The 22,692-nt window shown below is 39.3% G+C and overlaps 1 protein-coding gene across 1 annotated transcript; it reads left to right on the top strand.

The window, feature by feature from the left end:
• Positions 1–2,371: 2,371 nt before the first annotated feature.
• LOC122808253 (melatonin receptor type 1C-like) lies at positions 2,372–14,375 on the top strand. The gene is made up of 2 exons (XM_044079217.1): positions 2,372–2,552; positions 13,552–14,375. The coding sequence occupies exons 1-2, from the start codon at positions 2,372–2,374 to the stop codon at positions 14,373–14,375; spliced, it is 1,005 nt and encodes a 334-aa protein (XP_043935152.1).
• Positions 14,376–22,692: the final 8,317 nt, after the last annotated feature.

Here is a 22,692-nt window from a genome sequence, read left to right as displayed (position 1 = left end):
GCTCACAAATGCCATTTCCATCCTCTGGAAGCATGCCAGCACAAGTCAAGCTCCTTCACCCATTACTACTACAGACGACAGACGTACCTCGTGATGAGAAAGAGCTAAAGCAGCAGTTCCATGGTACATGACCCTTTCTTCACCCCATCTAACTTAGCTTATGGCTCACTGATAAAACTGTGGTTTAAACCTGCAGTCACACCGCCATCTTGCAAACAATGACACAAAGCCCGAATACACAGAAAATCTTAAAAAGGGGGGTGGGGCTAATAAACTAATATCGAGCTAGTAAAGAAATGAGGGGAATTAAACTGTGTGAACTTTACAAACTGCCATAAAGCCACACCAAAGTACACAAGAAGGCCCATGAACCATACCAACAAACTAAATAAAGTCCAATCCCCGGACCATGACTACAATTGTCCCAAAGCACATATACAGATATATATGTGTGTGTGTATATATATATATATATATATATATATATATATATATATATATATATATATATATATATAATGTATATATAAACCTTTTTCCATCTTCATAGTACCTACCAAAATTAATCCAAGGCCTACCTGTCCCAAGAACTACCTACTGGTCATCACGGGAGTAATCCTTGCAATAGCAAGTTCATGCCATAGAGAGCATAGAGAAATGTAGTCTTTGTTGCTCCACTTGCCAGTGTGGTTCAAAACAAGACAAATGGTTTAGGAAAAGGGTAAGAAATGGACAGATTTTTTTTTTATTTTGAGAGAATATAAGAAATAACCATGTTGATAAAGACAGATTTGATTTAGCTTAGTAGTGATTGTCCTCTGTGTTCATAAACTTTTTAACACTGGACTTAAATACAAAACTATTAGAATAACTTGTCTGTTATGCCTCTGGAAATTCTGAACACTTTGCTTAAAGACACCTTTTTTTGGTTATAGATGGGTGTTGGATGTTACTTCTGAGATATTAAGAGCAAGCTGATCCTAATTTCTAAAAGAAATTCCAGAAATGTTTATCTTTTAACAGATTTATCGATATTTTGAAATTAAAGTCCAGCAATGATTCAGTGCTGGATTCTGAAAGAAGGGTGTAGTGCAGTAGAGGGCTTCCACCACATAGCTATGCTACCCATATCTCTCAACCTGTAGGCATTGAAAATAGGTACAAAGGCCCTTGAAAAGTAGGTATATCTAGCAATAAATCTGGACAGCTAATTAACACATGAAGATGCAATAAAATTATACAAATTACATTTGCATTCACTACTTTAAAGTAATTAAATATAGAATTGTACTATAATTAATTATAAATTTTAAGTCCTAAAGCAAACTGTATAACATTGATATTGAGGGGAACATGAGGTCAGTTTGCTCAGATTTTAGCTAGCTATTGATTCATGGTTATCAATTGAATAGCTAATAACATGCAAAAATGTGACACATTTTTCTAGCTATTTGGCAAAGACAGGTGAATCTATGACTGCAATCCAACTGACTATGCATCAATTGATATCCCTGATGCTGGAGAAGCTAGTGGGGGAGGGTGGCATTGAATGGCCGGCACCAGTTCGTCAATCATCCTAAAGGAAAGGTAATGCCCTCACCTGTTAAATTGGCTTACCTCCAGCAAATACGGGTGCTTCACCATGCAGTAAACAGGTCAGGATGTGCTCAACCACCAAAGTGCAGTTTTTGCATAGTAGGCATATGATGTCTCAGTCATAAAAACACTCACTAGTCCTGAGGATTGTATTGTGGAGTCATGTCACCAGGCTGCAACAGGAACTTTAGGGATTAGCTGTATCAGCCACCCATTACTGCCTAAATGACCCCACTCCAGACTCCTTTTGCCCCTGTCTTTAGTCACTGAAGTGGTCAGTGCAGTACACCAATACAGGAAGTAAGTCCATCAGAATGAATGAAAGAAGGAATGAATTACAAAAAAAAAAAAAAAAAACATATGATGTTTGTTCTGATTGGATATAGGGTGGTTTGTCTGTGCCTAGCTCATGAAAGCCAATTTTAGGTGGGCCTAGAGGAGTGAATGTTAAACTCAATGAAAAATTCGTAGGTGGAAAGAAATGCTCCCCACAACTCCCTCCATGACAATTGACTGTGTTTCCTACACCTCTAACTAGTAAAACTAATTCTGAGGTCACCAAACCATTGGATTAATTATATTGTTTTCAGTGGTTTGCCACTCAGACTTCCAGGCATGACTGAGCTTTAGACAATCAAGAGCTTATAGAATGTAGTATGCACATTTTTTGATATTTTACATTTTCGTGATGTGATAGTCGTGACAGATAACAGAAACACAGATTAATTTTCCTCTGACATATTTTTAGCAAGTTTCTAAATCATCTGTCAAGAACATGAGCTGCGTTGATTGTTGGATCCAAGGAACAAATCATAGTGGTGTTTTAGATGGCCAGACCTCAGCTGTCGACACGTCCATTTTGATCTCTGTACTGTGTTTCACTATAGTGATGGACATCATTGGAAATACTCTGGTGATTTTTTCAATTCTGAGAAGTAAAAAACTAAGAAATCCTGGTAAGAAGTTATTTTTTTATAGAGCAAAGTGCATGCTTTGTAATTATTTTCATGTCATTACATTTTACAATATTAAACTGGACAAGTATATAGGAAATAGTAAATATGTCCCTGGTATCCAGGGGTATGGGTTTTTAATGGCCTAATTTGAGTATGCAGCACATTAACTGCAAAACTATGAAACATGCATTAGATTTTATGGTAGTCCATTTGATCATAGGATCATAGGATCATAGGAGGTTACTAGGCTATTGGCCCTGAGGCCCTTATAAGCCTAGCCAAGAGTTTAGCCCATGTTTATACAAATCAGCATCTGATACCCCTGTCCAGCAGGGCCATGGGTGGAATCCCAGGGGTATATTTCTGTTTCCCATCCAGTTATCCAGGTTGCGCTTAAAAAAGGGTAAAGAGGTACTCTGCTTGATGTGGAGAGGGAGTCTATTCCATAGATGGGGGAGTCTCTGGGACACAAATCTGTCCTGCCAACAAGTCTTGCTGATGTCACAATTTCCTGGTTGAGGCCGCACATGTGGGTTACTTAAGTGGAGCTTGACATGCAGATATGCACCAGTCGCATCAAGGTAGGGTCCGTGATCACCTTGTATGCCAGACAGAGGTCACCTCTGAGGAGTCTGTATGAAAGTGAGTAGAGGGATAGGGCTTTTAACCTATCTGTGTATAGTAGATGTTTGAGGCCCTGGATTCTCCTGGTGAGGAACTTCTGTGGTCTCTCCACCTGCTGCATGTACTTTGCGAGGTATATGCTGATAGGGGCATTGTACTCAATAATGGGCCTTATAAGGGAAGAATACAGGGATGTTATGACTTCCTTGTCCCTTGATGAGATACCCTTACTTATGAGGTGGGCCATGTAGAAGGCTTTCCGTGCAACGTAAACAACATGGTGGTCAAAAGTCAGGTTGCTATCAACCTGGGTGCCCAAATCTCTCATGACATGAGTGCTTAGAATGTTGTTATTAATGTGATAATTTGGGGGATGTCACTCTCCCAAAGGGGATGATGATGCATTTTTTGGTATTCAGCTTGAGGCCATGTTTCTGGCACCAGTCATTTGTCTGAGTTAGACCCTCTTGGAGGATGTCCACATCACTAGGGGAATTAATGACAGCACCCAGCTTGCAGGCATCTGCAAACTTCATCAGCCATAGGCCACTGGTTTTGGCCTGCACCTCAGAAAAGTATATCCCAAATAACAGAAACCCCAAGACCGAACCCTGGGGTGCACCGCTTGTTACGGGTCTACTGCTTGAGGTGGCTTCCTCTAGTTTGACTACATGGGTTCTACCAATGAGCTACTTTGCTGCCCATCTGGTAACATATGGATTGATGCCTAGCTGAGAGAATTTATCTATTATGCCCGAGGGGGGAATAGTGTCAAAGGCTTTGGCCAGGTCAATATAGGCAGTGTGCATCATCTTCCCCTCATCCATGGCTTTGATGACTGTCTCAAAGAAGTTGACCAAATTTAGCAGACATGACCTCCCCTTGATGAAGCTGAACTGTGTGGGATCAACTGTTTGGAGATTGCCAGTGTCCTTGTTAATGAAATCCATCCATTCCATGGCCTTGCAGATCAAGCTAGTTAGGCTGATGGGTCTATAATTTCCTAGATCGGTGGATGCTCCACCTTTGTGTAAAGGGATGACAGTGGCTGTCCTCCACTCAACTGGGACAAAGCCAGTACTCAGGTTTTGGTTGAATAGGGTGCCTAATGCTGCTGCAGCTTCCTACCTGAGTTCACTTAGGATGCAGCCTGGGATATTATCTGGTCCCATGGAGGCTGTATTTTTTGCCTTTGAGAGAGCAGCGATGACTTGTTCCCTAGATATAAAGGGAAGAGGGCAGGTACTGGAGATGTCCTGATTTACTGATGGGGGGACACAGGGGTAAAGTTTTTGCTGAATCTGTCAGCCAGCAAGTTATCTATATCTATGGCATTTGTATATGTAGTGTCCTTGACCCCCAGTTCTGAACAGATTTGGGTGCTTCCTTTGAGGTTGCGGACATATGTGAAGAAGGCCTTATGATTGTCTCTAGTAGATGTGACCAATTTGGACACGATGTTTGCTTTGGAAGATTTCACTAGTGCACTTATTTGCTTGTTCAGGCTAGGAAGACATTGCTTCCAACTGGGCACCTGCTCCTTCTTGGTCTTGGACAGCAATTTTTTTCCTTTTGTTATAGAGTTTATTTATTGCAGATGTCCACCAGACAGGTTTACTCTTCCTTCCTGTCAGGTGTTCCTGATTCCATGCATCTATATAAATGCTTGTATGGTGCTTTGGTGTAGTTTTGGATATTGCTGCCAGTTCCTACAGAGGGGGAGGGAGCTGTGAAACTGTTTATACCATCCCTCAGGAGGCTATAATCAGCTTTGGAGAAGTTTTTATGCCTGATCCTAACTAGAGGCAGGTTGGGGGTGATGGTGACTTTGAAAGTGACCACTTCATGGTTGGATCTTACCAGGGAGGATGATACTATAGGGATGCTGCAGTGGTTACTCATGTTGGCTAATACCAAGTCCAAGATATTATCACCCCTTGTGAGGGTATCGGCTAGCTGTCCCAAGGCATTTGCATTGAAAAAAAAATCAAGGAATCTCTGGGCATTTGTGTTCTGGCATGAGTAGTTCTTCCAATCTATGTTTGGGAAGGTAAAGTCACCCAGGATCAGGGTAAGGGTTGAATCTTGATAGATTCAAACAGGTCCAAATAGGTGGAGTGGGCATCTTGAGTCAGATTTGGGGGCTGGTAGCTAGCTATGATTTGAATAGGGGTCCTGTCAATGGTTAACTGCACCTGGAGTGTCTGCCATGCATCATACTGTTTGACCAGCCTGGAGGTGTGTGAGCTTTATCTGTCCTAATGTAAAGAGCTCAGTGTACTCTTAATCAGCTCACATTCATTTCTCATAAACTATTTAACAGCAGAAGCATAAAAAAAAGAAAAGAAAAAACTGTTTCATTCTTTTCAAGTTTACAGTTTTTATGACATTATTCATGCTAGAATAAATTCCTCATCAAGTCATGTCTCAGGTACTAAGAATTATTAATTGCTGTTCTGATTATTTATGTAGAACATGATGCAATTCACAGATTTTACTAACCAGATCAAGCATTATCTCAGCAAGTGAAATACAAATTTATATTGTGAGTAACTGCAACACCAGATAAAACCACTTAATGAGAGTACTTTTGTATAGTTTAAAAATATGGAATGTACCTCTACTGAGAGTTCATAACATTTTTCTGAATTCTGAACTACTTTCACAAACAATTGCCTAGCAAAACTGTAGTGGCCATAAAGAGCAAGGTATAACAATGGTATTTGTAACACAGGTGTATAATGTATGCATTCGCAAATCATATGCAGCAGTGTGCTATAGAGGTATATGGTGAGGAGAATAGTGTTGAAATATGTTTATCACACAGAGAATTGCAGGAGGATATATACAGAATATTAACTGTAGGACAAAACAATGACTAAACACACAGGTTGATACACTGTAGTATACGTCACACAGATTCTGTGAACCATGCAACATGATTCACACTCAAGTATTATTAAAAAATTGACAGACAAAAGGCAGAGGAAAATATTCATGCACATTTTATATATATATATATATATATATATATATATATATATATATATATATATATATATATATATATATAGATAGATATACTCATATACATCTATATATATATATATATATATATATATATATATATATATATATATATATAGGATCACTACTAAATCTCGAAGACCGGAATCCTGAGAACCAGATACCCGAAAGACGAGAAGACCAGAAGACCAGAAGCGCGAATTTCAGAATCCCAAACACCACACTAAGCATACACCACACACATACACATACACACACCTTCACCCAAAACACAAACACACAAACCTACACTACATAAAAGCAGGGGAGCAAGTACCCCAACACCACCATACACCCACATTCCCCTCACACACACACATCACAGTCACAACACACACTTACACATGCACTAAAGCCCCTAACCAACGTAATCAAACATAGATACTTACCTGAACTTCCACCTATCCATTCACAAACCGCAACACCAGAAGTGCTATTTCAACATCTCCGTACTTCGCGATTTTGAAATTCGCGCTTCTGGTCTTCCGGTCTTCTCGTCTTTCAGGTATCTGGTCTCAGGATTCCGGTCTTTGGTATTGTAAGTATTCGGGATTTAGTAGTGATCCCATAGATATATATATATATATATATATATATATATATATATATATATATATATATATATATATATATATATATATATATATATATATATATATATATATATATATATATATATATATATATATATATATATATACTCTCTCATATATGCGACCAAAATCAGACACGTGTGCAAACACATGTACAAATAAACACACACATACATACACACACACACACACACACACACACACACACACACACACACACATATGCATATGTGCATATCTATATATACATATACTCTGCTTATGTTGGTCCATTTGTGCTTAAATCAACAGCTTTTCTGCCTACTGAATTAGGCCTACAAAAAAGCCGTCAACATTGGTGTGAGATCGCTATAATAATGCCAGGTTTAAATAATATGCACGTCCCTGGTATTGCAAGATCTCAGAGTTGGTATATTTAAGGAGGTGTGGGGAGTGTAGCCCCCCCCCCCCCATATGAGGAATGCACTGGAGATTGCATACTGAAAAAATATTGTTTTTTTATTTGCATGCTTTGAGGTTATGTCTTGGAGTATGTGCAGTGTTTTTTCAATGCTTTTTTTGGTTGATATTTATGTTTGTAGAGCTATTGAAGTTTAGATTATTCTAGTCATTCTAATGACCACTAGGACCTTTATAAGTCTAATCTTGCAACGCAAATGTGACTCATAAATTTTATTTAAATGGGAGTGATACTGACTGGCTCTGTCCATCAGAGACAAAAGCAGCAGACCAGGAGGTGAATTTCCAATTATCTATACATTGGTGCAAGTTGCAGGGTTAGGGAGGAACTGCTTTTCACATGGGTGGAGAGCCTCTTCCAGAGACTTGGAATTCTCTGAGAAACATATCTGTTTCTCCAACATATCCTGTTTATGTTGCAAGCAAAATGTAGGTCTTTTGATCTACTAGTTCTAAAGCTGTTTGTTTTGTGGATGTGCAAAACATTCTGCAAACAGGCTCCATGGATGCCTTGCACATCAGGCAAAGGTCATCTCTCAGAAGTCTGTGTAATGCTGAGTTAACTTAGAGGGGTATGAGTTTGAGGTGATCGGCATTGGACATTGTGTTTACTCCCTGTATTCTTTTTGTTAGGAACCTTTGTGTACATTCCAGTTCCTGCATGTGTTTGGCCAAGTACATACTGCATACTGAAAGAGGCATTGTACTCCATGATGGGTCTGATGAGGGCCAAGTACAATGGTACAATGACCTCTCTGGACCTTACTCATATGCCATGCACTTACTTATAAGCTGGGCAACACAGAAGAATTTTCTTACTACCTTGGATACATGTTAGTTGAAGGCTAAGTTACAAACTACATGAGTTCCAAGATCCCTGATTTGTAGTAACCCAGGGTAGGTGAATTCCAAAAACATACAATAATGCATTTCTTGATACTGAGTTTTAAAACATTTGTCTGTGTTAGACCTTCCTGAAGGGTATTCTCATCTTGGGGGAATTCAATGACTGCTGCCAGTTTGCAGTCATCTGTGATCCTGGTTAGCCAGAGACCTCTGACACTGGCTTTGGCATCCACAGATTAGATGCCAAAAACGATTAGGCACAGTACAGAGACCTGACAGACTCCACTGATGACTGGAATTTTTATGGAGGTGGCCATATTGATCCTAACCTCTTGGGTCCTATCTGTCAGTCAGCTAGCTATCCAGCATGTCATAAAGAGTTTTATGCCTAGTTCCATAAAGTTGTTGTCAATGACCAAGTGGAGTATTGTGTCCAATGCTTTAGCCAGATCTATGTCAGTAGTATGCTCTGCTTCCCCCTCCCTCATCCATTGCCTTAGTGATCTCTCCAAAAAAGCCCACCAGCTTCAGTAAGCATGACCTTCCTTTGATAAAGTCAGACTTGGATGGCTCCACTCTCTGGAGGTATCCTATGTCCTTGCTGATAATTTCCATGATAATTCTTTCCATGGCTTAGTAAATAAGACTAGTCAGACAAATGGGTCTGTAGTATCCTAAATGTGTTGAAGGTCCACCCTTATTAGAAGGATGACCATTGCAGTCCTTCATTCCTGTGGCACACAACCTGTTTTAAGACTATTGTTAAATAGTGACCTCATGAGTCCTCATAAGTCATATTTTAGATTGTTTGAAAGACATTCAGTGATGTTATCAGGGCCCATTGAGGCTGTATTCCTGGCTTTAGTGATTGCAGCTAGTGCACTCACCCTAGTTATAGTTGTAGGGGTTGTTTGAGGGTATTTCTTGGGGAATGGTTTGGGTGAGAGGCAGTAAAGTTGAAACTGGATTTGTCTACTAGTAGGTTCAATATATCGGCAGGCTGTGTGAATGTGGCACCACTAACCACCAGTTCAACACATTGCTATGTGCTGTTCTTGAAGTTTCTGACATAGCTGAAGAAGGCCTTATGGTTAGTTTAATCCTAGGAGGCTATCTTAACTTCAAAGTTGGTTTGTTTGACATAATTAACCCTCAGAGTTGCCTGTTTAGTTTGTTGAGATAATTTGTACTTTTATTGGAATTACCATTCCTGATTTTTGCCATAATTTGATTTACTTTTCTTGTATATGCTGTTTAATTTGGAATGCCACCATAGTAGTTTGTTTCTGGGTCAGGTTCTGGGCTTACTTCTGGTAGGTACATTATCCTCTATGCAACCATTGACATGGTTGTGCAAGTTTGTGAGATTAATTCACTGTAGGCTGCTCTGTTCTTGGGGTTTTTAGGCACATTGAATTTTGACAAACCATCACTTAATAAAAGGTAGTTTGCCTTGGAATAGTTTCTAACAGTTACTTGCTTTATTGGGGTTACAGAGTTGATGATTTTCTTTTCAAAAAAGACAGCTTTATGGTCAGACCTTACCAGGGAGGATACACATGGGGGAGCAACATTCTCCCATATTTGTGAGTATAAAGCCCATATTAGTAAAAGTTGACTTGCATTAATGTTGATAAACATTATATCAGTGCCAGCACAACAACAACACACTTATCTAAAATCCAAACTACTAAAAGCTACATCTATCATAAACAGAAAACAGACTTGTTTTGTGATCAATAAAAAAACACTAATTTGCAGACAATAATCTTCATAATGGTACTGTTATTGAAAGGGTTTTTAGTAAAGTAACATGCAACCAGCATGAGTAGGGTTAAGGTTAGCATACACAAGTAAGGGCCTTACTTTTCGGCATAATCATCTACTCTTACTGTCAGCAGCTTACACATGCTATTATCAATTACTAATATTGACTATTAATTCCCCTTCATTCGTTCGAACTTTCAAAACATTGAACCACTGATCAGCAAAGACCAGAGGATCAAAATTTTGAATGATTGAAAATGATTGAACTTTGTAAATGGAGATTACTGTACATTGTGGAATGCAAACTCTACTGTTGTCTTCACTGTAATGCGATCTCGGAGTTGGCATATTTAAGTAGCAGGGGGCATGAGGGACACAGCCCCCCCCTGCAAAAATGTGAAATAAGTTTTCATGTTTTAGATTTTTTTTTATGGTTCAATCTTAATAAACTTCAACCCTCTGGTCTTCGCTGTTCGCTGATCAGAGGTTTAATGTTTTGAAGTTTGACTGAATGAAAGGGATCCATATATATGTTTATTTAGCTTACTGCATAAGATGTCTGAGGTTTTACATAGGGATGATGAACCGTACTTTGAGGGTCAGGGTCAGAGAACATATTTATGCTATCAATAAGGAGGATGAGGGGAATGTGCTAGCTAGGCACATTTTACAACACAGCACTAACCATAGATTCCTATTTTTGGTCCTTGATTTAGTCCCAAGGACATGTAGGCTAGGAAATTTTAAAACTCAAACAGAGCAATGTGAAATTACGTGGATAGTTAGGATGCGGGCTGACAAAGATTTTGGCCTTAATGATAAAGTAGTGTTAAGGCCATTTTTAGCAATGCATTTATTCTTATTCATGTGATTTTTTAAGCCACATATTTTAAATGTTTTGTTGGATATACTAGAATTTATTAGTTTTAATAAAACATAGTGTTTTGGTTGTATTCATATATTTATGTTTATATCTATTCTTGAGTCAGTGTATTTTAAGAAATTTTCTACTGCTCTATATACATTTAAAAATGTGATGGGTGGCTAATTGAATTATTTAATTAGTTTTAATTAATTGTTTCATATATATAAGGGAAGTGACTCGAGCACTGTATTGTTAAAGTCTGAGGAAGCATCCATCGAGACGTGAAAGCACTTACTGATCTGAATTAAATCGTTTACCTGTTATTGACTTGTGTGCTCTCTCTTTTTTATTTACTGGATTTTCATCTTTATTAAGAGGAGCTTTATCCACCAGCCACTCATTCACTTTAATTTAGAGTTGAAGTTTATTGCAGTTTTGAGTGTTGAGTTATCAGAAGATGGGTTTGGGTTGAATTTTTGACCAGGATGTAAGATTTGTTTAATTGATGTCCAAATTTTTTTAGGGTTGTGTTTAGTATTATTATGAAAGTTATTATAGTATAGTTTTTGTCTTCATTTCTTTGCTTTTTAGTATAATTGTGAAGTATTCTAAAGTTTTCAAGATAGTGAGGTGTTTTATGTTGTTGTCATTCTTTCCATGCTTTTTCTCTGTCCTACATTAGCATTTTACTCTTTTTGGATAGCCAGATCACATTATTTGTTTTTAGTCTCTTCCTTCTAGGATGTGTAAGGCTATTTAGTATATTTAGAAATGTTGTTTTTAATTCATTTACAGCATCATCTAAGGGAGGAATTTTAGGAAGTTCCAGTTAACAGATGATAGTGTAGTAATGAACATTTCCTAGTTAAACTTGAAAAGGTTTTGTGTTGTTCACTACATATGCTGGTTAACTGGATGTATGAGATAACTGATCAAATAAATTGGGAGATGATCATTGAGAGAGTCTGACATTGCACCTGTGGTGTGTATTTACTAGGATCTGATACTAGGATTTAGTCTAATAGGGAATTTAATGTTTTGTTATAATGTGTAGGCATATTAATTAATTGTGTGAAACCATATAATGTAGATGCATGGATATACAGATAGATAGATGGATAGATAATACTCTACCTGCATTGATTACTACTACTCCCCAAAAATCCACAAACCACCCCATAATAAAGCAAACTATAGAAATAGAATATCAATCCACAAACCACCCTATAATAAAGCAAACTATAGAAATAGAATATCCTGAAAACAAATGTAAATACAATGCATATATGAAAACTCCATCACTACAAATATTATTCTCTAAAACATATACACATATACACACATGCACAAACATACACACACCCACACACCTGTAATAGCCTGGTATCATCCTAAGACAAATTATTCTTAAAACACCTCTCCTATGTACATGTACATGTAGTGACTTTCTCTGTGCTCTTATTTTTCTTTTTTCTTATCTTCTTATGACAAAATTCATATAATTATATCTGCAGCAAAATATACTTGCTTATTTCATAATTATCTGTTTTTTTTATCCTCACTTTGTATGCAGTGCTTCTAATGTTATCTGAACATATCATATGTTGTGTAAATACTACTGTTAATGGTTATCGTGAGCTTTGTATTTCATGCTGATAAATGTTATCATAGTATTCTGGATGTTGTATATGTGCTACTGTTATAATTTGTTATGGATGTCCCTCATCCTTGGGCTGCCACTGAAAAGTGGCTTGTTTGTCTGGTCAGACTTTCCCAGTAAACAAATGGAATAAATAAAAAAAAATCATAACAGCTATCCCATTCACAAAACCTAACTACTGCAATAGTAAATGTGCCTGTGTTAAATAATTAACCAAATAAATAAAAATATATGGGGTCTGGTACATAATAAATGTTTTAGCTGGTGGTAGTGCAGGTGAATGGTAAAGATCACGCAGCACCTATCGAAAAGAGTAGGGATAAGTTCCTTGAAGCCCTGGTCAAATTTTATAAAATATATAAATACCACCTTGCATCTCCCCTGAAAAGAGGCCACTAGCCTAGCAGTACTGACCTGGTCAACAAAGGATAAATAAATAAAATAAATAAATGAAATAAATGGTTTGTTGAGATATGAATGTTTATTTCACCACTCATCATGTCTTAGTCCCAAAACTCAGAGTACCAGACACTTCACTTGTTACACTCCAGACCCAAGATATTACAGGAATATATAATTAAAAAAAAACACTGAAAAGTTCTGCCTATTGTTATTTTTATAATTTTTTGATTGGATAAGCTCAGTGGACATAGGACTTAATCTTTATATGAAGCCTTTTCAGCTTTGGATTTGGCTTGTCTTCATTTGACTAAATTATGTCATTAGCATGACACATGTAAACAACTGTAAGGAAGCAAACAGCATAGTCTGTGATCATCTAGTTATTTTATAACATAAGTAGGGCTACATTCTTTTTGTGAATTCATGTAAAGGTCACAGACACTGATGAGCTGTGGCCTTTGTGTTTTTTATTAAAGTCTAATAATTGATGTTTGCAATGCTTTAGTTGATCTATCAAAAATGCAAAGGCATTCCTTACAAAAGAAATGCATTTCTTCCAAAAAATAACTTTCCAGTTAGTCATAATATATGGATCCAATACCATGCTGTACACCTGATACATTACTTTGTTGTAGATGTAGCTAATATTTAAAAGATTAACATGAAAATATGCAATGTGACTCTTGTAATTTTTCTTTACATTTTTTTTTGTTCCAGGTAATGTGTTTGTCATCAGCCTGTCCATTGCTGACCTCATTGTTGCCCTGTATCCCTATCCTGTATTTTTGATTTCCATAATCAATGATGCTTGGATATTTGGAGAGATGCACTGCAAAGTAACTGGAGTTATCCTGAGCATAGGTGTCATTGGTTCTGTCTACAGCATTACAGCCATAGCAGTTAACCGGTACTGCTGTATTTGTCACAGTAACAGATATGACAAGCTATACAGTATGAAGAACAGCTATTTCTATTTTGGCATAGTCTGGGTACTGACTGTCATTGTCTTGCTGCCAAACATCTTTGCTGATGCTTTACAATATGATTCTCGGATATACTCATGCACATTTATAGAGAGTGTTAATGCAGCATGTTCCATGACTGTGGCTGTTGTCCACTTTATTATTCCAGTTTCAATTATAATCTTCTGCTACTCAAGCATCTGGGTCTTACTTATTCAGGTAAAGTACAGGATCAGGCAGGACACCAAGAAGAAACTGAAACCTTCTGAATTACGGAGTTTTCTGACTATGTTTACAGTATTTGTGATTTTTATCATTTGTTGGGGTCCATTCAGTGTTAGCAGTTTTATTGTAGGCTTCAGTCCTCCTGAGAGGGCACCCAAAATTCCTAACTCACTGTATGTGCTAAGTTATTTTATTGCTTATTTTAACAGTTGTCTTAGTGGTTTTATTTATGGTGTTATGAATAAAAATTTTCGGCAGGAGTACAAGAAGATTTGTATGCTATTGTGTGCTCCAGTACTAAAGTGCAGAAAGACTTCTCAGATTAAATCTAATTTACAAAAATATAATAATTAAAAAGGAAAACTAAGACAAGCATTTCAAATTGGCTGACCTGATTTATCAAATGTGTGTGTGTGTGTGTGTGTGTGTGTGTGTGTGTGTGTGTGTGTGTGTGTGTGTGTGTGTGTGTGTGTGTGTGTGTGTGTGTGTGTGTGTGTTTGTAAACATTAATTTTTATATACAGCGCTTAATATATATATATATATATATATATATATATATATATATATATATATATATATATATATATATATATATATATATATATATATATATATATATAGACATTTTTATATACAATGTATAATTTCAGAAACATATATAAGCAATTTCTGATCACTGAAATAACTGAAACACATTGGGGAAAATTTAATAAAGTTTACATGGTCTTTTTTACTATGTAGGTACCTCATCACACTGTTTACATGAAAGTAAGCAGGTTTTAGATTCAGTAAGCACTGCTGAGTGGCGCACATGCATGCGCCAACACAGGAAGTTTCATGGCATGTGAATCACCTCATAAGCAAGTGATTCTCATGTAAATGAGTCAGGTAGAGTGATCCATCAAGCAGATAGGCAGCTGTTCAGACCCCATGTCAATGTCTGTAGAGTACACTGAAAATTTCCATGTACAGGAGTGCAGACAGGCAAAAGAGGCTCTATAAATGTAGATATATGGACAGAAATGGCATACCACATACAGGTGTGAGCGAAACTATCCTCCTGTGTGTCTAAAAAATTAAAAGAAATAAGTTAAATTAATTTTATTTATTTTTTTAATAATCTGGGCATATTTGCGTGGTGCACTGCAGTGTACAAACATGCTTAATAAAAAATAAAAAAATTGGAAAAAACAAAATTAATATTATGTGCCAGAAATGTATTACAGGACCTTGAGTGGAGCATCTACAATGGTGCATTGGTGCTGTTGTTAAAGCTGTAGGGCTATGAAGCATGTAGTTTCCAGACTGTAAGCATGGATCTCTATGCAAATGACATGGAGTTACTGAATAGAATAAAGGGGTAATTGTGTCTGCATATCACTTCCATGAACCATGTTGGTGTTTACAGAGGAGGTAGCTGACATCAGGGGAGGGTGTGTCCATTGACTTCTAAGCTTATTTCAGCTTATCTGCACCTGTTGCATGGCACGCTACTGTGCTGAGCGTGTCCTTTGGGGGGGGTGCACTGACTTCTAAGATTTGTTTTGCTAAGGGGCACGTGTTTCTGTGTGTTTGTGTGGCACACCACCATGATGAGTGTGGATACCAGGGGGTGTGTACACTAAGTTCTAAGCTTTGTTTACCTATAGGGGATGTTTCCATGTATTTGCTTGGCATGCCGCCATGCTGAGCATGGAAGCTTGGGGGGTGTGTATACTGACTGCTAAGCATTGTTTAACTACGGGGCACTTGCTTGCATGGTGTGCCTCAGTGCTGAGTACATCTAAAAGACAATGACATATTAATTAGTTTTGACATTTAACTTAAACTAGGACCATTACATGATGTTAATGATATATTAAATATGTGGAATGCATCCTAGGTAGTCAGTCACACAGTCAGGGCCTACAGCAGAGCACTATGAAGTATGCATGCACCCTACAATCTTATTTTTCCCCCATACTCTGCACCTGTAAAGTACAGACTTGGGATTTTTAACTGAGAGAATGCCAGAGGCTGCTGCAGGTCTGCTACATCTATATGTGCTGGATGCTGAAGTCAATGCTGCTGCTGCTGTTGCTGCTGACAACAGGCCTAGGCAGAGAAAGAGAAGAGTGTTCAGGCCCAGGGTAGTCTTCCAGTAGCTGCATGATCTGGTGATTGTAGAATGCTGCAGGGTGGACAGGGTCATACTACAAGAACTCACTGAGCTCTGCCACCTTCAACTCAGATCCAGAGCCAACAGAGGGGAACCCATCCCAGTGGAAACAAAGGTATGTGCAGCAATTAGGATACTGGCTGCAGGTACTTTCCAAAGACCAACTGGGGACAAGATGGGGTTCTCACAGGCATCAGCATCCAGGGTACTCCACCAGTTCCTGGATGCCATGCTACCACATGTCAGTGAGCACATTTTTTCCCTCACCCCTAAGGTGAAGGCCAGCAATATGCAAAACTTCTAACATGTAGCACACTACTTCAAGGTACTTGGTGCCATAGATTGCACTCATGTACACATCAAGTCACCACCTGGTGAGAAGGGTAGAATCTACGTCAACTGCAAAGGGCACCACTCCATCAACTGCCAAGTCATGTGCAATGCCCAGGGCATTATCATGAATGTGTTTGTTGGCAGCCCTGAGAGTTATCACAACTCCCATATCTGTCACTCATCACAGCTGCACCAGATGTTTGCTAGCGGGGGCATCCCACAGGGCCATTTACTGGATGATGCTGGCTATGCCCTGGAACCGTGGATGATGACACCCATCAGAAATGCACACACACCCATAGAAGAATGCCATAATAAAGCACATGCACAATCTAGGAACACCACTGAGCATGAGTTTGGGGTGCTGAAGTCATGATTCCGGTGCCTCAATATATCTGATGGAGCCATACAGTACTCTGCAGTCGCATGTGCACATATAGTCACAATATGTGCCATGCTACCCAATATGATCCTGCGGAAACAGCTGCAGCAGGATCAGCAAAGGGAAGAAATACACATTCCCCCACCAGTGCCTAGGTCACCACAGCCACACTCACATGAGGACTAGGAGAAGGAACCCCCTGATGACGTCCCTGTAGGCAGACGTAAGTGTGCCCAGTATGCCTGGCTTTGGCTCAGAGAGAATGCATAGCACACTCTCTGACAACCTAGGGCCCTACAGACTAACACATTACTCCTACTCACATACAGCTATTAAAATTATTAATGTCAGCAACCCACACAACCTGTACCTATCCATGTATTGGCTATGTACTGCTTGCATTAGACAGGGTCAGCCCTGAACTACAGTTCTGGCAACTGCTGAATTCGCAAGGTAAGTCGCTAACCTACACACTATTTGTAAGGATTACTATAATAAGGTATTGTATGTATGGATCTGCTGTATTTATGCAAGGAAATATAGTGGGCTATTTGGACAGATGTAACATCCACATGGGACTGCAGATACCCAGTCCAATGGTATGTGTTCTTTAATAATCACTAGGATTCATGGCTGGAATAGTTACTACATCAGTCAAGGGAGATGTTAATCAGTGGGGTCACATGATATTTTAACTATTGTCTATCCCAGCAGATCATGCGCTGTTGTTCCCCCACCCCCAACACAGCAGTGTTGCCATATAACTGCTTTAACAGTAAGTCAGCAATGGTATATCAGCAGACCAGGCAGTCTCAGGGCTGTAACATAGAACTTGATCACACATTGTATATCTCACATAATTCAGGAATAACGATATACATATTCATGCTGTTGATTGTGTGATGAATACCTCCTCTCTGTCTGGCAGCCTGTGTGGCTCAGTGAACTAGGGAAGTTAGCATGGGTGATGGTGCTGATGGTTCTAATCTAGAAATATTCATATCTTTTGCATGTGAGGTATTATTATGTTGGTGTTTTCATAAACAGTCTATGTGTGGTGCAACATTATGAACCTCAGTCACATATTATGTTCAGTAGACAGCTGGGGAATGTTGTGGACATTTTGAGTGAAGTGCAGTACTGCAGAAACAGGGACAGATGTCATTGTCTGTAACACACAAAACCCCAGACTGGAGTACAGGTAGGTGTGGCGTAAAGTCACTTTATAAGTACTGACAGTCTCACTGGGCATGCTCATACACTTAGTTAAAATGACTGCAATTCTGTTACCCCTTCATCACAATGACCTGTTATGTATAGATATGTCTATTCATACAGACATATACGTATACATATCAGTCTGTCACTATCTCTCTCACACATACATAGCATATCTATCTCTAAGTAGTGTCAAATAGATATAAATCAATATATATAGCTATATATATTAAAATGATGCATAGACTCTCTCCATATATCTACATAGCACATATACATATCATACACACACACAGCTACATTTCTATATACATCCCTGTTATATATATATATATATATATATATATATATATATATATATATATATATATATATATATATATATATGTATGTGGATGTCTGTATTGTCCTACATACCCTAACAATTGTGAGTAAATTTGCACTATCACACATCCATACTGTTGATCAAAGGATCCATACTAAGGGAGCAACAGTACATAATCCACTTACCTACAAACACCTGAACATGCAGGATGTCACCACGTAGACAGACACAGATGAGCAGGTGGTGTAATATATAATGTTGTCAATGCACACATGGACAGGACACATTGTTTCTGCTGACAGGTTTGCTTATCTAAATGCAAACAGCACATATGGCCATACTGGTAACTGTACACACATAGCAAGGATAATAATAGTTATCTCACTGCTAGGATACTAGATGCAGATAACAGTATGAAGCAATATCACTCTGCAGGGCACAGATGCTGTCCAACACAAGCCTAGTTTGTGCAATGCACAAGTGCTGTGCCTGCAATTACATATACAACAGACTTAGAACAAACTTAACCTGTGGTGCATGCAATAAATACTGTGATCTCTACTATATAAGACCTGATAGGTAGGGCTTCTATTCTCAATCTAGGCTACTTTGTGTGCATGTCTGTGTGTATCTCCCTGTATAACAACTGACATGCCCTCATGGGCTATCCATCTGTAATGGTTACATAGTTTTTCGCCCTGTAACTTGCTGCTGACCTCAACTGCCCTTTTCTACAAGGCCTGATGATGTCATCCACCTTACGACTACCAGCTGACAGTTCGTTATCAGACATAAGCTGTGGTGTGTACGATAAGTACTGTGATCTATAGTGTACAACACTAGATAGGCAGGGGTTCTTATCTCACTCCAGGCTGCTTGGTGTGTGTATGTCCATATGGCATAAATTTGATCACCTTGGTAACCTAGAAATAGGTAGTGTTTTGTAGTGTTTTAGTTGTAGTGGGTGATGTGGGATGTGGCCCCCCCAAAGGACTGAATACAACAAGGCTTGCTGATGTCATCAAGCATAAAATGTCCTAAACTGGTAGTATTAGCAGTTATGAGGTATGTTGCATGCAGCATGTGCTGTGATCTGTAGTGTGTACCATTACATAGGTAAGTGTTATTATCTACATACAGCCAACTTGCACTATGTGTGTGCCTTGGCATTTCCTGTATGCAGTGATTGGAAGTGGTGTTAGCCTCAATGTAGCTGTGTTTGTGTGTGAGCCTGTTAGAGCATTTTACATCATGTTATGGAACCATAGGACATTTGAACTTAACTATCATAATGGCCATGCAGCCTTCACAATCATAGACATCTTTATACCTGTAGTTACAGGATCAGCACATATTGCCTTTGTCCAAGAGGGACACAGGCAGACACCCTGTGTTAAGATGATGGTCACCCAGCCAATCATACTGAGGGCATGTGTGCCATTAGGCAGGGATCTGTTTCAAGGGTGTGTTTAACTCTGCTACAGAAATCTTTTTCACAAGCATAGTACTAGCATCACATACAAGGTTAATGTCTTTAAAGTGAGTAATCCATCTGCTATGCCTCCTATAGATAGGCAGCATATGCACTCAAACAGTGTTACACATTGTTCCATATGCAAGGCACAGATCACCTCTGAGTAGTCTAGATGCCACAGATGACAATGACACATTGCAGATGAATCCCACTGAACACATACTGAAGACGTGAAGTGTCCTTGTGAGGGACCATACTGTTATGTGCAATTACCAGTACTCCTTGGAAAGGTACATCAACAAATGGCCATTGCACTCAGATATTAGCAGGTTGAGGGAAGGGTATGTGGAGGTTATGAGTACGACACTTACAGGTGACTGTGGCCTCAGCTATGTCATATGATTCCTGCCATACCACTGTAGAGACATGGTAACCTGAGGTACATTGGGTATAAACTTGTGTGGCTAGGTCTGTGTGCCCAGTTCTTTCACCCCTGAGTATGTACATCACATGTTGGACTGATACACTACTTACCAGATACATAGCTGTAACTGATGGAAATTATACTACATACATATTTGCTTGGAGTTTATGGTTATTAGTATGTCAACAAGCATGTGTTCACAATACCCTCTTGCAGGATAGTGACATATCACAGAGACTCTATGAAGGCTCACAATTTGTAGGCATCAGCCAGCTTTGTTAGCCACTGTCATTTAGTAGTCATGTGTATTGTGGTTAAATGGATTCCATGCAGTAGAGGACCCAGGACTATGCCCTGTTGAGCACTGCTGCTTACAGATCAGACAATGGAGGTGGATGTCCCTATCTTGCATATGTGTACCATCAATGGGCCACTTAGTGACCCCTATAATGAAAGTATCCTGGATGCCTAAGTGGGTGCTTTGTAAATGTTGCCTGATTTGAGGATATAGTCGGATGGCTTGGCTCAGTCTAAGGGACTGTATGCCCTTATGTACCCTCACCCAAGTCCTTGGTGACTGCCTAAGGAATGTCCAACATGGGTAACAGTCATGCTCACCATGTCACACATCCCAACTGTGTACAGTCAACTGTGTGTAGATCACATATATGTGTGCTGATCAGCTCTATGATGATTGACCCTATGGTCATACAGATATGGATACTTAGACAAAGAGGTGTGTAGTTATGTTGGTCAGTGGATGCACCACCTCTGTTCAAGGGTATAACAGTTGCCATTGTCCATTCAGCTGGAGCACAGCCAATGGTGTCAGTATGACTGCATGGGTTTTTCAGTGGTGTTAGTAATCTTTGCAGATCACATGTGGGATGCAACCTGGAGTGTTAGCATTTGCAAAAGATGCTGTGTATCTTCCACTGAGAGGCTAATTACAAACTGTTCTGTAAATATGAAAATTATGGGACAAGTTGTAGGAAAGTCATGTGTCACATGTGGTGGGGACAATAGAGTGTAGTTGATGCAAAGAGTGTGGAGTACAGGATAGGTATGAGGTCGGTGACAATCTGAGCCTGTCCTTTGAGGTCACACATGTAACTACACTGTGCGTTGTGGTTCTGCTTTGTGTGAGCGGCTAATTTTGTCACTTACCGTGTCTGCACAACATCACAACAACACTATGTGCTTCTTTTAGCTGAGGAGGTAGTGCCTCCATGTTAGGGGGGGCACCCTCACCCTAACTGTCACACAGCACTGTCCACCTGTTATTGTACAGCCTGCTAATGGCAGTTGTCCACCAATCAGGTTTTCTGAGTCATGATTAGTCTGTATCCCTCCTGTCACATACAGCCAAGTTCATGCAGTTGTAATGATGCTAACATAATGCATGGGTGTAGAGCTCTGCATAATTGCCTGTCCCATCTGAAGGGGGAGGTGGAGTCATGCTATGTCAATCATCCCAGAGGACATAATAAATGGCTTTCTTGACATATATGTCTGTATTGTCTGCAAGGAGGGTATGTATTGGTAGTTCTAAGGAGATTGATCTGTGGCCAGATTCAACCAAGGAGGACCTCACATGGGGGGGTTGTAGTGGTCACCCATATTGCTAAACACATAATGCAATATATTGGTTCCCCATGTGGGAATGTCACGGCACTGCTCCAGGGCATTGTAGGTAAACACGTGGACCATCCTTTGGGCAAGTAAGCTGCAGCATAACTAAGCAACACAGTGTGTACATATTATACCTCCCTAATGTGTCTGTCTGTGCTCTGTACAGATACGTTGCATGACTCTCTTCTTGCAACATACAAGAAGTAACTGCAATAATTACTTGCACAGAGGACAACTAGCATGTAGTGCAAAGCAGTGTCCCCAGATCTCTGAGTCATGTCACCTGAAATGCCATGACAGGAGTTAACATAGATACGAGCACTAACACTGTCATACAGCTACTGACACTGCACTAAACACTGTTACCTTTGCTCGATGCCAGATCATGCTTAGCAACTATAACCAGTGGACCCCATTGACTGTTGCACTATGCAATGGATGCCAGAAATATGTCTCACTCCATCAACCATGGCCTAACAAGGTGTATGACAATATTAGGCCAGCAGGCCATGCTGAAAACTGTGTACATCATGTGCAGAGTGTTATGTCAACTGGTGGATAGGCAAGTCTCTGGCAGTCATATTCTGGGAAGATAGCACTGGGAGACCTACACTGCAATGATGCCACTCACCAGGGAAGTTCACCATCCTCCTTTACTGGCATACCCCTTCTACCTATTTCCTCTCTGTAGTCACAGCCAATGTCAGTGACCTCTGACTGAGT

The sequence above is a fragment of the Protopterus annectens genome, chromosome 8.part0 (genome assembly GCF_019279795.1).
Source record: "Protopterus annectens isolate FY-2018-M chromosome 8.part0, PAN1.0, whole genome shotgun sequence".
Taxonomy (NCBI): domain Eukaryota; kingdom Metazoa; phylum Chordata; order Ceratodontiformes; family Protopteridae; genus Protopterus; species Protopterus annectens.
The sequence above is the reverse complement of the archived record's forward strand: the minus strand, read 5'-3'. Positions and strand labels throughout refer to the sequence as shown.